At 49.0% G+C, this 15,386-nt stretch overlaps 1 protein-coding gene across 1 annotated transcript in view; it reads left to right on the forward strand.

Annotated features, from left to right (window-relative positions):
* The window catches only part of QARS1 (glutaminyl-tRNA synthetase 1), a 950,222-nt gene that overhangs the window by 459,547 nt on the left and 475,289 nt on the right, over nucleotides 1-15,386 (forward strand). The window contains exon 9 of the mRNA XM_069643299.1: nucleotides 11,581-11,666. Coding sequence (XP_069499400.1) covers nucleotides 11,581-11,666 — 86 coding nt within the window. The remainder of the gene's footprint in view (nucleotides 1-11,580; nucleotides 11,667-15,386) is intronic.

Consider the following 15,386-nt stretch of genomic DNA (forward strand, 5'->3'; position numbering starts at 1 on the left):
GTACCACTATGATGGCTCTCATCATCGTTTCCGGCAGGGTGCCCCCCTCCAGTACTGCATTGAACACCCTCGCCAGGTGTGTGGCCAAAATAGACCGGAACCTCTTATAGAAGAGTACTGAGAACCCATCTTCCCCCGGGGACGTTCCCGCCTTCATCCCACCAATTGCATTCTCCACCTCCTCCTCTGTGACCCCTCCCTCTAGACCTTCTGCCATTTCGCCTGTCAGGGACGGGATCTGAATGGAGTCCAGGAACTCCTCAATCTGAGTGTCTTCCCCGGCATATTCTGACGAATATAGTTGTTCATAGTAGCGTCGGAAAGCCGCTCCTATGACTGGGGTGCTATGGTCTAGTGAGCCCTGTTCGTTTCTGATCGCCCTCACCATTCTGCTTCGCTGGACCTCTCTGAGTTTCCAGGCCAGGATTTTATCGGCTCTATCCCCCTTCTCATAATATTTTTGTTTCACTAGCTGGAGGTTGCGCTCAGTTTTGTGCAACAAGAGATCTTTCAATTGAAATTTGTAATTTTCTAGGGCCGTGATCTGTTCCATAGCCAAGGGTGCCTCCGGGGGGCCTCCCGGCTGGATCTGTGCGATCTTTTCCCTAAGGGATTTTTCTTGGGCCTCCCTTTCCCTTTTTTTCTGAGCCCCCATTCTTATGAGAACCCCGCGTAAGGTCGCCTTGAAGGCGTCCCACAGCACGTGCGCACCCACCTCGCCATTGTCGTTCAGCTTAAAGTATTCCACAATGGCGTCCTGCACTTCCTGCACCAGGACGTCGTCCTTCAGCAGGGAGTCGTTGCACTTCCATCGCCCTTTTCTGCCACCTCGCCATTCCCCTATAATGGTGGTACGGACCAGGTCATGGTCGGACCAGGGGACCGGGTCAACCTCATAGCCAGAGACATATGGGCGCAGGGACTCGTCTACCAGGATGTAGTCTATACGGGAGTATGATGTGTGGATTGCAGAATAGTATGTGAAGGAGGGGTGTTCTGCCCTAGGGGTCGGGATGGTGTCCACTAGGCCCAGCTCTGTGTTCGCCCTTTGGAAGGAGCGGGCCATCATTTCGTCTGCAGCCCTGGTGGGTTGGGATTCCAAGCGTTTCCTATCAATTTTCGGGTCCAGGACCATGTTAAAGTCCCCCCCCACCACCATTAGCCCGCGTACGAATAATTTCAGTCTGTCCTTCACTCCCTCCCAAAATTGCGCCTGGCCTTCATTGGGGCTGTACACAACTGCAAGTGTTAAAGGGGAGCCCCGCAGGGAGCCCCTCGTCAGCAGGAATCGTCCCTCTGGGTCTTTCAGTGAGGCTTCTACTTCAAAGCCAATGTCCCTCGCTAGCACTATGGCCACCCCCCTTTTCTTGGTCTTGTGGGAGGCGCTGAGGACTTCTCCAATCCCCCCCCCCCCCTCGTAGCTTTGGTTCTTTCCCCTTCGCCCAGTGCGTCTCCTGAAGGAAAAGCACGTCTAGTTTAGCCCTCCTGAATTCCCTGCAGACCAGGGATCTTTTGGTGGGGGTGTTCAGTCCCCTCACATTAAGGGAGCCCACGCCCAGGGTAGGCAGATCCTCAGCCATTTTCTAAGAATAACCAGCTACCGGATAGCTGACTCGTGGCACTTTCCTTGTCCGGCTCATTTCGTGTTATCCTCTGATCTCCCATTTCCCTTCCCCCCCCACCCCCCCAGGTGGTCCTGTAACCTTTCCCCAACTGACCCCTGGTCCCCCCTGTGAACGTAACAATATCAACAAACCCCCTACCCCCCTCCCCCCACCCCGGCGTCCAGCCAAATAGTTCTACCATTGTTGGTAACTGGCCGGACCACCAGCCTACCGCCTCCTGCTGGGTGAATATCCAAATTAGAGCCTCCATGAGCCCCCCCTACCCCCTCTCCCCCCCCTCAATGTAACTTTCATACTTGCTGTTCCGGGAGGATCCACAAAAGTTCGGACCCCATGGTCCTGGAGCCCGGCCTGTCTGCAGGCCGGAACAGATGGTGAGTCCCCGTGATGAATTCTTTACACAGTTCCCCCGAGGCTGATGACGCCTGCCGTGAGATGCCTCAGCTCCCTTCCTCGCCCGGGTCCGACAGTCCCGCTCCACCCTGGCCGGGATCCGTGTCATTCCTGTCCGTCGATGGGGACGAGGGTTCAATTTTTTAAATTTCCGTGGGCCAGTCTTTTTTCTCCTCTCTCCTCGTGACCGGCGCGCTCTGGCTTCATCCGCGGCGAACCCGGAGGGTTCCCTTCGCGGGGTCGGGTCCGTTGTGTATTCCTGTATTGCTCCCCTTATATCTTCCTCTGTAATCAGGTTCACTCGTTGGCCTTCGTATTCGAACATGAGGGAGAAGGGGAACCCCCATCTGTAGCGTACCCCCTTTGTTTTCAGCATCTGGGTCAGTGGGCGGCACATCCTCCGTTTGGCCAGCGTGTATGATGAGAGGTCCTGGAAGATGGCCACCTGAGCGTTGTTATAGGTTATCTCCCTGGATTTCCTGGCCTCCTCTAGGACCTTCGCTTTTTCAGTGTAGTAGTGGAAGCGGACCAGAATTGACCGGGGGCCCCCAGCTCTTCCTCCCGCTCTATGGATCCGATCAAACGTCGGTTCGGTTGTCATCTCATCCGAGAAGAGGAGGGTAATGATGTCCCTCACCACCCTGGTTAAGTCTCTTTCCGTCTCCCCCTCCGACTCCGGCACCCCGAAAATTCTGAGGTTGTTCCTCCGCTCTCTATTTTCAAAGTCGTCCATTTGTCTTGCCCTCTCCTCATCTCTCTTTTCCAGGGCCGTTAGTCTCAGGGCTGTGTCCAGCTCCTGGGTCGCTGCTGAGGACTGGTTGGACTCTAGTTGTGACAGTCTATCCTCGACTTTGTCCACTCTGCGGTCCATGTTTTCCATTTTTTGGGCGATGTCTGCCCGCATGTCCCTGATCTCCTGCAAGACCGAGGCAAAGCCCTTTTCCATGGTGAGGGTGGGCAGGGGTGGGGTCTCGGAATGAGACATGCCGGCCCGTTGGTCTGGGTCGCTGTTCTCCCTGCTGGTGCCTTGGTAGCGGTACTCCTGGAGGGTATGGCGCCAACTCATTCGGTCCTCCTGCTTCTCCCCTCCGCTGATGCGTCCCTAGGGGCAAGGGACAGAGCCCGGTCGGGGAACGCGCTCTCACCTTCTGGTGTGGCCCTCTGTGGGGGGCCTCTCGTGGGCGGGCACTCGCCCCACCGACCTCCGGTGGGGGCCTCACACCCCCTCCCCCCCCTTGTGTCCTCTGTCTTTGGTGGCAGTTCTTAGGGTGGGGGGGAGCGGCTATGGTCGTCCAATCGCGGTTTGTTGGGGGGCTCTCAGGCGCGACTCCTTCAGCGAGAGCCCCCAGGCGGGCACTCGCCCTGGGGTTGAGCCCAGGGGCCTCCACCTAAGAAAGTGATGGGCTCGTGGGTACTCTCCTCCAAAAGATTTGTCCCCTCCAGGGCTGGGGGCGTTTCCCCCCGCGTCTTCCTGACCTTTTTTTTTTTTTTTTTTTTTTTTTCCCCCCACTTCACTTTTCTTAATTTTTCTTTTTTTTTTTTTTTTAATTTTTATTTATTTTTTTTTTTTTGGGGGGGGGGCCGACTCGCCCCTCCGAGCCCACCGATGCGTCCCGCAGCTGGTCCCCCGGGGTCCTTGGGGGTTGCGTGGGGGCTGGGATGGGCTTCCCCCACCTACCTCGGCGCCGAGTTCGGGAGCGCGGGCAGGCCGCCTCTCCCTACGCGGGTCGCGGCCCGCGTTTCTCCCAGCTCCTCAGCGGGGGACTTCCCCTCCGCGACGGCACCTCGGCAGGGTGCTATGGGGGTGTCGCCGGCGGGTCTTCTGCCGGGGCGCCGGCGCGCTCCGTGTTCGGGGGGGTGAGGGGATCGCGCGCGCCTCCGAATACAGGCCGCCGCTTCCCCTCTCGATGGATGCGATGCTGCCTGGAGCTCCCCGGGGCTCCTCCCCTCGGGCCGCGGAGCTCGTTCTCGGGCCCCCGGGGGTCCCCAGATGCCGCTCCTTCGCCTCGGGGGGCACCCGAGGTTCACGGGCCCCGTGGCCCGTAGATCTCTCGTGGGGGGGTCACAGGGGGGGGGCTCAATCCCTCTTCGTGTCCCAGTTACGGCGGGAGCGGCGTGTTCAGGCTGCCATTGCCTGTGCGCCCCCTGGTGGCCTCAGGTAAGCCACTTTAGTGCTGATTCCTGTATGCCAAATTCAATCAATCTTTTTATTAGTGTTGCGTTGTTGATTGTGAGGTGATTGGGCATAGTCTGCATTTATTTTCAGGTCGTTACAGACCGATAGAAGTGCTGATTCTGTTATTCTCATTGGTCTGAAGCCAACTTGTGACAAGTAGAGTATTCCATTTGTTTTGACGTATGTAAGAAGGATTTTGTACACTTGCTTCGCCAGGATCTTTGCTGGGTAGGGCAGGTTGGATATCAGTGTGTAGTTGCCCAGGTTTTCTGCGCTTTGATTCCTTTCTTATCTTTGGTTTAATGTATGCTGATTTGAAGGACGGTACTATTCCTCTGAGTGATGGATTCATTAGGGTCCGGAAGTGCCGCTGTGGTTCTGTCCTTGAGGATTCCTTTGAAGATTTCAGGCTGGCAGGGAGCCCTTGGGGATCCTGCAAGGTTAGTGTCCATGATCAGTGTGGCTAAGGTTTCATCTGTGATTGGTTCTAGGCAGGTAAGTTTTGCTATAGTCGGTGATTCGGCCAGTGTCTGGTCCTGTTTGCCCGGGTTAGGTTGAAGGTCTCCTGGATTGTGTATTTTTGCTCGCAGGTGATTGGTAATGTTGTCACAAAGTGCTTGTATTGGAGGGATGGAGTTCCTGGAGGAAGAAGGGTTATCTCTTTGATTTTGAAGAGTTCTTTCTGTGGATTGTTTGCCGATTATATTCTTGTGGCGTAGAAGAACTTGTTTTGCTTTGAGACTGTTATTTGTATAGTTTAAGTTGTCTTTGGTATTTATTTTCTGGTCTTGTGTGTATTCTCTCCATTTTGCAATTTCTTTTATATTTTTTGGTTTTCACTTCTGTGAACCATTTTCGTGCTAGATTTTTTTGCTGTTGCTTTGAATGTGCTGATGCCAGTTGGTCAAGGGCCTTGGGGATGCAAGTGTTCAAATTGAGTGTTTTCTCTGCCGTCTCTGTGGTAGTTTTGGTGGGTTCTGTTTCGCTAGGGAGGGGTTGAGTCTAGAAAGGTTAGGGCCTCTAGGTCTAGGATCTTCCGGTTTCTTTTCTTGCTGGTATGGAGTATTTTGTTTCTGGCTGTTGGGAGGGTTTGGGATGTGATGTAGAATGGTATTAAGTTGTGGTTGCTTCCTTGGATCGTACAATAGTCTACTCGTTATCCCAAACCATCTGGCACCCCAAACTGCTCCTTTAGCATTCTTTTGCAATACCTAATGGAACTTCCATATTAAATCAAACAGCCTCCTTAGCATATATCCTGCTTACCTTCCAGAGAGCCCAAATGGAATTGTATAAAACTGGTCAAGCTCTTCCCTCGCATCAATTTACTGTATTTATTGGCAAACCCCAATCCGACACTCGCAATCCAACCGGACCCGTTGGTCATTCAATACCAAGGCTTTGTGTTCCCAGGAAGATGGTCCCTTGCATCTACACATCAATCTAAGCATAAAAACAAACCTAATAGAAGTTCATACATTTGTCTCCAACCATTTGGCCTGCTTTGCCATCTGGCCGATGTGCTCTGCTTCCTCCCAGTGTCCTGACCTTGGTCATCCAAAACACTTGTGGAGGGAAAACCAAGCTGCTGCCACCCAGAAACTCTGGGGCCTAAGACTCTTAACAACGATGAGCCTGCAATCTTTATGAAGGCTTTTAATGTAAAAATGGCAGAACCTTTGAGACTACAGCAATCAAACTACTCATTTATCCTAAGTCCCCATATATCTACTTCACACGTTTCCTTAACCCACTTCTATACACTACAAGTTGTACCCCACACAATGAAATTTGTTATTAGATTGTTCCTCATTATGTTGCTACATGATGTAAACTAAAATGTATTCAAACTAGCTACAAAACACGTTTCTCAAATCTCCAACCTTTTTAGAACACTCAGAAACTGCTGCATTACTGCGTTTTAAATTCGCCACATACAGCGTACTCAAATGTATGCAACATGAAACACTTTTCCCAGTCTGGATGCTGTATGTGTATCCCAACAGTTGATCCACCTTTTTAGTGCAGCTTCCCCCCAATAGATTGCAGGTTCCCATGAGCCACATTCTGTTCACATGTCAGCCATCACTAATTCAGTTACGGTCCAACACACATAGCCTCCAAACCACTGCATAGTACGTGTCTGTTGCAAGTGATGTTGAAGCGCTAGTTACCTCTGCCAAAGCAGTTTGTTTTCCTGTAGTCAAATGAGGCTTTTACGCCCTTGCAGAGGAGCGGACATGGCCAGTAAGGGACCGCTAGCCAGAACCATGGTAGAACCCCTTGTCCCCCAACCGCTAGGGCATCAAAGCCTTTCGCACCCAAGGGTTCATATGGGGTGTGAATGGCTGAATTCACATCCCGTTTACTTTAATCAAAATGAGCCAGCACACCCCACCTTATGTGAAGTGCTGGGGGGATACACCATATCCCCTTTCCTACTTACCTGGACATTTCTGTTACAATTGCAAATTTACATGAATGGCTGGTTGCAGTAGTTTTACCTTTATGAATTTTGGTCTTGATTACTCACAGGCTGTTAAATCAGCCTCAGTAATGCACTGTAGGGCCACCATTCTGCTAGGTTTGGTGGTGTTTGATAGTCTGATAATGTATTGTGGTGAAATGTCCGAAGAAAAAATTGGCCGCATGCGCTCAATTATCAGAGGATCAAACCACAAACCAAATGCGCTCGCCCCCACTCCCCTACTTAACTGTTTGCTCGCCACCAGGTCCCTTTCACCCCTGCAGTGTCAGATCTGTCCCTCTAATGCGGGTTGGATCCGACGCCGCAGTAGTCTTTTCTATTTATTTTTTTTCTCCAGTCCCCGCCTACCATTTTGAGGAAGCGGAGGACACCTTTGCAACCCCCCCTCCCTCCCTCTTCCCCCCCGCCCCCCCCCCACAAGAATCCTTTGTATTCTGTACCAAGGCTCCAGAGTGTCTGAGAATGCAGGAAGCGAGGGAGGAGTCAAAAACTCTACAGCCTTTTGTCTTCCACCTTGCCTGAAAGGAACCAGTTCCCATTGGGAGGGGGCTGGCTGTCCTGATTGGTAAGCAAGACCGGCCCTTTCTGTAAACTGCAGGGGGAGTTTGCAGATGTTATGCTGTAGTTCCTGATAAATACTCCGATCCTGGAAGCTGCTGACCAGTCGAACACTGGAGCTGAATCCGAAGAGGAAGATGAATAGAAGTCTATTGCTATTTCCAGCAACCGGAGAGCCTGCTGTGTAACCTGAGCCTGATGGAACCCCTCCTTCCCAATCAACCTGGGGGTCCTGAATACAAGTCCTACCCAGAGGATGGTGACATTAGACCCAAGAAGACCTTCATTTTGAACCATTCTCAACGCGCTGTGACCTTGCTGGGCTGCAAACCGGCAATACCCTGGGATCTCGAGCCCGGTGCATGGTCTTCTGAAGTCAGTCATTTCGAAAATTTGGTGGACTCCTGCTCGGTCTCGAGACACGATTTGAATGCTTGAAGTCCCATCACCACAGTGGACGACAAGATTAGTGAAGAGAATCCAACCAGCTGTATTCTTTCATCTGGCTGCTGTGAAAAGGAGCCAAATCCAGAGCCTTGAGAATCTGTGAAGAAAACTTTGCTGGAAGCCTCCCCTGATGACTGCTTGCTGCACGTTTCCATCCAGTGTCCAGTTCTTTTGTCTCAAGAATCCAGGGACTGCGTCCTGTGCTACTGCATCCTAAAGGCATCCACTACGAAGCTCTTTTCTTTTAAGGCACTGTGCTGGCTTCGGTAATACTTACCTTGAGTGTTGTGTGAATCCTGAGGCTGCAGGGCTGATGCATGCAGTTTGGAGTTTGCCCATACCCTTGCCCAGGCCTAATGCGCTGCATATAGGGGGCCTTCTCTGAAGTCCTTGTACACTTTTAACTAACTCTGAAGCTAATACTTGTTAAAGAAGAAATCATCTGGAACGTTGACTTTCCTGCAACTGAACCATATCCTGACTTGACTACAGCTGGCTCCTAGACCACTAGGGTCCCTCTTCTGCCTCTGAGAAAACTTATTCTATAGACTAGGGAAGGACTTTGATTATAAGGATTCTGTCTAGAAATTGTAACAAGTCTAAAGTACTTATCAGTTAGTGTTGTATCTATAACAATTGCTAGTGCAAGCCACTACTATTTAAGCAGTTGCATGTAAAAGTATACAAGTTGCTTGAATGATATTTTCCCCCCTTCTGAAAAGTAATAAGTATTGGTACTCGGTGCTACAGATAGGATTTGGAAGTGGGAGTATTTTACTCCCTATGTTCTTTAAGTTGGGAGTAAAATAATTTTGAGGGAGTTCAAATGTAAGTCCAATTCCCAATGAGTTTATAAGCCAGTGAAGTAAAAAAATGTTAACTGAATGTTTTTCTAATTATTTTGCACCTTGTTATTCATGCATATTAAAAGGTTTATTTCTTCCAATCAGGCAGTTCAAATAGTGTATTCCTGTGGTACCATGTGCACTACTGGTCTAAACATATCCATGGAGTCATGAGGGTTGAAAGCAGTGGAAGATTTTACATGCATTTTTCCTATTTTTGTTCGGAGTATTTGTACTCCCTACTTTTGTGGGAGTATTTGCCAGTTTTTAGTGAGTGAATGTGGGCTATACACCTTATTTGTAGGGCTGTTGGTTCATTATTCTTAACCAGTTGTGTGTAAAAGCTCACCAATGGGGTTTACCTACCTTAAAATACATTGTCTTAAAGTGTAACATTGGGGTTTGCTTTCTCTGCTCTGCTTTATACAGAGCTAAAAGAGTCTGAGTTAATACTTGTCTTTGAGTTGCATTGGTCTCACCTTGAAAAGCTGCTGCTCTTCTACACTTGTAACCCTGGGCTGTGCTTCCCTACATTTTTTGGTGCTATTCTGAAATGGTTTCGTTAAGTTAACCTAGAAACTGCATTATACACTTCTCAAAAGTATACTCTGTATAACTAGCTATTAGATAGCGGATAAATATGTACCAATGGGTCAATTGCCTACCTTGAAATACATTCAGTCTTTCTTAAAGCATAATGGGGTTTTGCTTTCCCTGATTTGATTAGTGTATTCTAAAATAGTTTAATGTTAATACTTATCATTGAGTAGCTTGAGGCCTCCCTCCAGAAAGTGAGTTTTTACTAGCTCTGAACAGAATTCTAAAGTAATGTTGCACTGTGTATACTTGTAACTGGGTTGGTTTATGAAGTGATCTCTGTAACAGACTGTCACTTCATGACTGACTGGGTCTACTGCCCTTGAATTACTGATGGTAAACTAAAAGTATATCTAACCTGGTTTTACTCCCCACGAGTAGCTGACTGCCATTCTGAATGTGTTGTGCGTTTGACTCACCTTGAACTGCTTGTTGCCGTTATTAAGGTTATACTTTGGGTTGTATCCCATAAGTATTGAGTTGGTATTTATAATTGTGTTTATATATGTTATGCTATAACTTAATTCCCCAAGATTTATTTGGGCCTACTTGTATTTAAATAAAACATTTATTTTTACAATATATAGCGTTAGTGTTTATTTGGACCATATGTATGCTACAATTTTTTTGTACCAAGCTGCAGCCCTCTCCCTCCTAAGAGCAGCCTGGCTGCTCTGTCCACACTACCCACATTCTCAGGTGGTACATACTTATACTAAGAGTGAAGCTTAAGTACTGCCTCAGATATGTTTTTTATGAAGTCTTCGTAGGACTATAGAAAAACTGTCCTAACTGGGGAGGAGAGAAGAGGGCTGTCATCATAGGGAAAAGGTACTAAGTCCCTTCTCCATTTCTATGTCGGCCGGAGAAGGAGGTGCAGCAGACTGGCGCTCAAATAGCCGGTCCTGCAGTTAAGTGGGCGGAGAGGGAGGGGTGTAGGAGAGGTTTTGTTTGGTTTTGGTGGTGCCCAACAGGGAGGAGCCCTGTTTCTCTATGATAAAAAAAAACTCTTGCCAATCGAGGAAGGGTCCCGGGTGGCTGCTTCCCCGGATGCGCATGTAGACTTTATCATTTGTCTTTCCTGCAGTGTATTAAACAGTCCATGTAACGTTCAGACTATGGTTTGCCAAATATCCAGCCATTCCACAGTGCTTTGAAGGGGGGTGGGACCAGGGCAGCTGGCGCTATACACCTCCTGTAACAATCTATCGTAAACGTTGTCTCATTAATAGAGCCTGGCAGCAAGACCTTGCGCTAGTTTTAAACTGCAGTAGCTGGTGGGACTTTTCCTGCAGTCTAGATGTTTGTTCTTAAAAGGATGCAGTAAAACATGTGGCTTCTCACAGCCAACTAAGCAATGTTATGCTGCTGGGAGAGCGTGTGCTACATCAATGCTGTACGCCTGTGCCAATTGGGTTCCCTCGTTAGTGCATATTGCTTTGTGTGCCCTTGTGCTCTGGAATTAAAGCTCTTTGGCAAGAAGTTGTACATCGGCATGAACCAGGTGTGCAGAGTAGGCCCCAACAGTGGTTCCAGGTTTGCAGGTAATGTTCGGCTTTTTGAAATATTTTAAGAAATATTTCTTGCTGGGCAGATCTTGGATTACTCTCGAAGCTGGTGTGAGGATAGTCTTCACCCGTTTAACCAAATCAACAAATGGCAAGCAGCATCACGTCAACTTTGATAATGAGCAAGCTAGTCCATCTCCCCCGAACACCCTTAAAATGTGTACATATGGAAACTGGGGCACAGAGGGAAGTGATTTGCCCAAGATCAAACTACTTGGGATGAAGGGAAGCCTATAGTGTGGGATCCAGGTCTTCTAATTCAGAAGTTGAGACTGGACTACGTCTCATCCAAATATCCTACGCTGGTCTTTCTATTTGATCTGGTACTTCATATTCGGCTCCGGTTTATTTCTAAGCATTGCCACATTGGTCGGGTGAGAAAGCAGATGGAAAAAGCATTTTGGCCAAGATCACACAATCTTGTCGGACATTTTTGCTCTCTAATGGGCAGGGATTTGGGTCTTCTAGACTAATGTGCTTGAGAAAAATGTTGTGGAAACTCCACTTTGGACCATAACCAAAAAGGTACCTTGGAGATGTCTACTTAATAAATGGTAAAGCTTTCGTGCTTTCTTAATGACGCCTATATTTACTCAATGGTAAATATTTAATTGAACAATGGTTTGTGGGAGCTTTTTTGCTTGCAATATTGTGCAGGTTTGACAGACGAAAGTGAAACCTGGATATAAGATTATCTGGCAACGATGCTGCTTTTAAATTATTTCGATTTCCTGCCACTAGATGGCAATAGTTCCCTCGCGTTGGTAACGTGCAAGCCTTGTGTACTACCAATTTTGCATTACTTTATCAAAAATACTGACACTGACCAACCAAATGAAACCCTTGATTTGAAAATGTTTTGTAAACTTTTTTTTTCTCCTAGGTGAAAACTACAAGACTGAGGGATATGTGGTGACGCCCAATACCATGAATTTAATGAAGAAACACCTGGAAATCACAGGTGGACAGGTGAGCTGTAATTTCATGGTGTTTGTGCCTATTCCTCCCAAACAAATGCCCTGGGCACGTTGACACACTATGCTGTGGTGCTGTTTCACATTTGAAACATCTGCAGTTTCTTTGGCTTCTAATGGGGTTTAGAACAATTTTACCTAACCCCAAAAGTTCGACTCACAAAAGTTCGACCCCCAATTTCCCGCACACATATATATGTGGGGGGGGGGGTGTAAAGTATATAAAAAATGTATAGGGGTAAAGTGGGGGAGCTGTGGGGGGGGGTCTCCCCCACATATATATTTGCAGTAAATAAAAAAATAAATCGAACTTTTGGGAAGTCGAACCTTTGGGTTCGGTAAAATCACTTAGATTCTTCTAATGGTGCACACTGGTAGCATCCACTTTCACAAGTGGATTACATTTCATGGTCATTAGTTTCTTCTGTTTCTAAAAGGTTTGCAATATATTGTGGAGCACATGTTTCTCCATAGGATCTTAGCAACACTTTAATGCTAAGGCAGTGGTACACTTCCAATAATGTATTGGGTTGAAAGGAAAGTCCATCATCGCACCTTCACAACTTCACAACTGATGAGATAGCTCGGCAGTTGGAGCACTTGGAACTGGGATCTGTGTGACCGGCAGGTTGCAGCGGCGAGTCCTGGCAAGGCCATCTCACTTTAATTTTTCCAAGGTCGATAAATGATTAGCAACCTCTGTTGGGTAATTCTTTTACTCCATTTCGTTTTGGCAGTGCTCGATTAGTGTGGCCTCGGAGCAATCTGCTCTCACTGATCGTGGTTGCCTGCTTCCTATATAACGCCTCCCACAGCGCGAAGTGCATGCGACCAGGAGTGAGAATGAGTGTCTGCTCAGTTGGGCAGTTTGGATGTGGGAAGCCGGTTGCTTGGCAAGGGCGAGTACCATCTGGAGCGGCTCGAACGTTGTGCTGTCTCTCTCTCCGCCAGTTACTATTGTTTACTGGTGAATGTACGACCTGCATATAGTGAGTGCGCAATGGTGCGGTCTCTAGTAACTAACTGTGCTCCCCTGACGGACTCTGAAATGCTGCAAGCCATAAATATCCCCCTCCCCCCCCACCCTTCGTCTTCTGATCCTGGGTGCAATCCTTCTGTTCATGCCAATTGAGGTGGAATACCGAACGTTCAGCCGAATCTTGGAAAAATGACTGCCTATTTTCCAGTGATTTCTCGCATGTCAGCAGAGGTGCTGGCGCCTTCCACCACAGCCCAGGCGGCCTCTATAGATGCAGGTTCTTCGTTTAATAACATGAATCCATCATTGCCTGAAGGTGAGCCTTCAGCCAGAGTCTCTTTTCTAGAGAACTCCGCAAGTCCTCCCGTTCCTCGTCGTTTAGTTTAGGCAAACCTATGTCTTCCAGTGTTTCCTGGATCTCCCGGCCCATCTCCTCCTGCGTGTCTTCATAGAGGCGTTTATAGAATCTAAGGAACACCTCGTTGACTCCCTCCTGGGTATCCCAAGTCTGGCCATCTTCCCCTTTTCTCTCCCTGGCCACTGGTCTCGGCGTCTCATTTTTGTATAGCCATGCTAGCGGACTTCCAGGTTTGTTCCCCCTGGCCCCCTCCCTGCATGCTGCCTTTCAATATATTTTCTGTAGTTTAAGTTACATAGTCTGTCCCAGTGCTCCCCGCTAGTTTGTTGACACAAGTTCACCCATTCTGCATCCTCCTGTGAGGCGCTCCCGTTTTGCAATAATCCTTCCAACTCCTCTGTTTCCTGCAGCTCACGCTCTATGCCCCCTTGGTGCCCCCTGGATTTGGATATGGCTGCACCCTGTACTACCACTTTGAACGCTTCCCATAAGGTTTCCTCTGACGACACACTCCCCGAGGTCAAAATACTCGACAATCGCCTCCCTCAGCCCCTCACGGAATCCCAAGTCCTGCAGGGCCTTGGCTCTGAGCTTCCAAGTCGGGATTCTTGCTCTAGGAGGCTGAAGCCTCCATTCCAGGACCAAGGTAGAATGGTCCGAGAGCACCCTGGCCTTGTATTCCGAGCCTATCATTTCTCCTACTGGCTCTGAGGCAACAAACATGTAGTCCAGTCTCGTATGCAGGTTGTGTGGGGCCGCGTAATGTGAGTACTGCCTATCCACTGGGTGTAGCTGTCTCCAAATATCCTCCAGCCCGAAGTCTCCCAGCAGGTCCTGTAATGCTCTCGCTGCGGGCGTGGGCCTACTTAGCTTGCTATCCGACCTATCCATTTTGGGGTATAACGTGCAATTAAAGTCCCCGCCCCATATGATCGCTCCGCCCAGTAGGGGGCTAATTTTGCCATATAGGGCCCTAAAGTAGGCCGTAGTGTCTTGGTTAGGAGCGTATGAGTTTATAATGCAAACTTCTCTATTTTCCAGCATCCCGTGCACCACTATCATTCTACCATCCGGGTCCCTTGTGGACTGAAGCAAATGAAACGGTACATGAGGTGCCACCCACGTGACCACTCCCCCTCGCGTAATCTGAATATGTGGCTCCCATCGTAGTCCCGCTCCACTTCCTCTTGACCACTTCTAATTTCTCCTTAGTAAGGTGGGTCTCCTGTATCAGTGCAATATCCACTTCCAGCCTTCTCAAGTACATCACTTTATTCCTCTTCAGGTAACTGTTGAGGCCCCTCATGTTCCAGGTTACAATTTTAAGGCTGCCCGTCGCCATGCTTAGTTTGTCTCCCATCTTCCCCTCCCGGTTTCTCACTCCTGTCTAGTTTGACATGAATCTGGGCTCGATTCCCTCCCTCAACATGAACTCCCAAACCCTCCCATCCCAACAAACATTCCACACACCCTTTCCCTCCCCCCTCCCTGCCCAAACTCAACTGGTGCCCAGCTCCATCCCTGGATCTCGGGCTCCCCCGCATTTGGTCCTACCTCGGAATGCCGGGGTCAGGAACCCAGCAGGGCGTCGCCGTCCTACCGGTTACCTAACTGGTCTGTACGTGGGGGTATGAGGGCTGGTCCTGTTAGGCTCCTATGTGTTATTCTGAGTGCCCATACTCAACATATCATATATGCGCAGCCCTGATCGCACTGCATCGGAAGACTATTTCCTGTCTTATATTCTAGTTCCAAAGTTTGAGCCTGCGGCACCCTGGGTACCGCAGTCTCCGTGTCACTTATCTTCGTCTCCTCCTTCCTGGATATCCGATTCCGGGGGACAACTTTGCGTATCCAGCCAGTCTGTCGCATCCTCCGGGGTGTCAAAAAAACAGTGCTCTTCTTGTGGCACACTTTCAGTTTAGCTGGCTAGATCAGCATCTACTTGTAGCTTGCTTCTCGCAACCTTCTCTTCAGTGCACCAAAGTTCATGCGTCGGTGTTGCACCTGCAAGGTGTAATCCGGTTATGCCGTTATATTTGCCGACGCACTTTGTATCGTGCCTCCCTTTCAGAAATGCTCAAGGATTTTCTCTCAGTAATTAAGAATATTGGCGATTACCAGCAAACCCCCGAGTGAACGTTCCACCAGTTACCTCTTGCAGCAGCATTGATTCTATGTACTCCGTGGGGTTGGGTCCCTCGGCTCCCTCCGGCAATCCTACGATGCGGATGTTGTTCCAGGTGCGTCCTTACGTCTCCTCAGCCCTGTTTTCCAGGTTGCCCATGCGTTGTTCCAGGACGTGGAGCAAGGATTTGTGAGAAGCGCATGAAGCTGTATTTGGGGGCCACCTCTTTCCCTAGGTCCCCTGTAAGATC

The sequence above is a fragment of the Ambystoma mexicanum genome, chromosome 2p (genome assembly GCF_040938575.1).
Source record: "Ambystoma mexicanum isolate Mex_15411 chromosome 2p, UKY_AmexF1_1, whole genome shotgun sequence".
NCBI lineage: Eukaryota > Metazoa > Chordata > Amphibia > Caudata > Ambystomatidae > Ambystoma > Ambystoma mexicanum.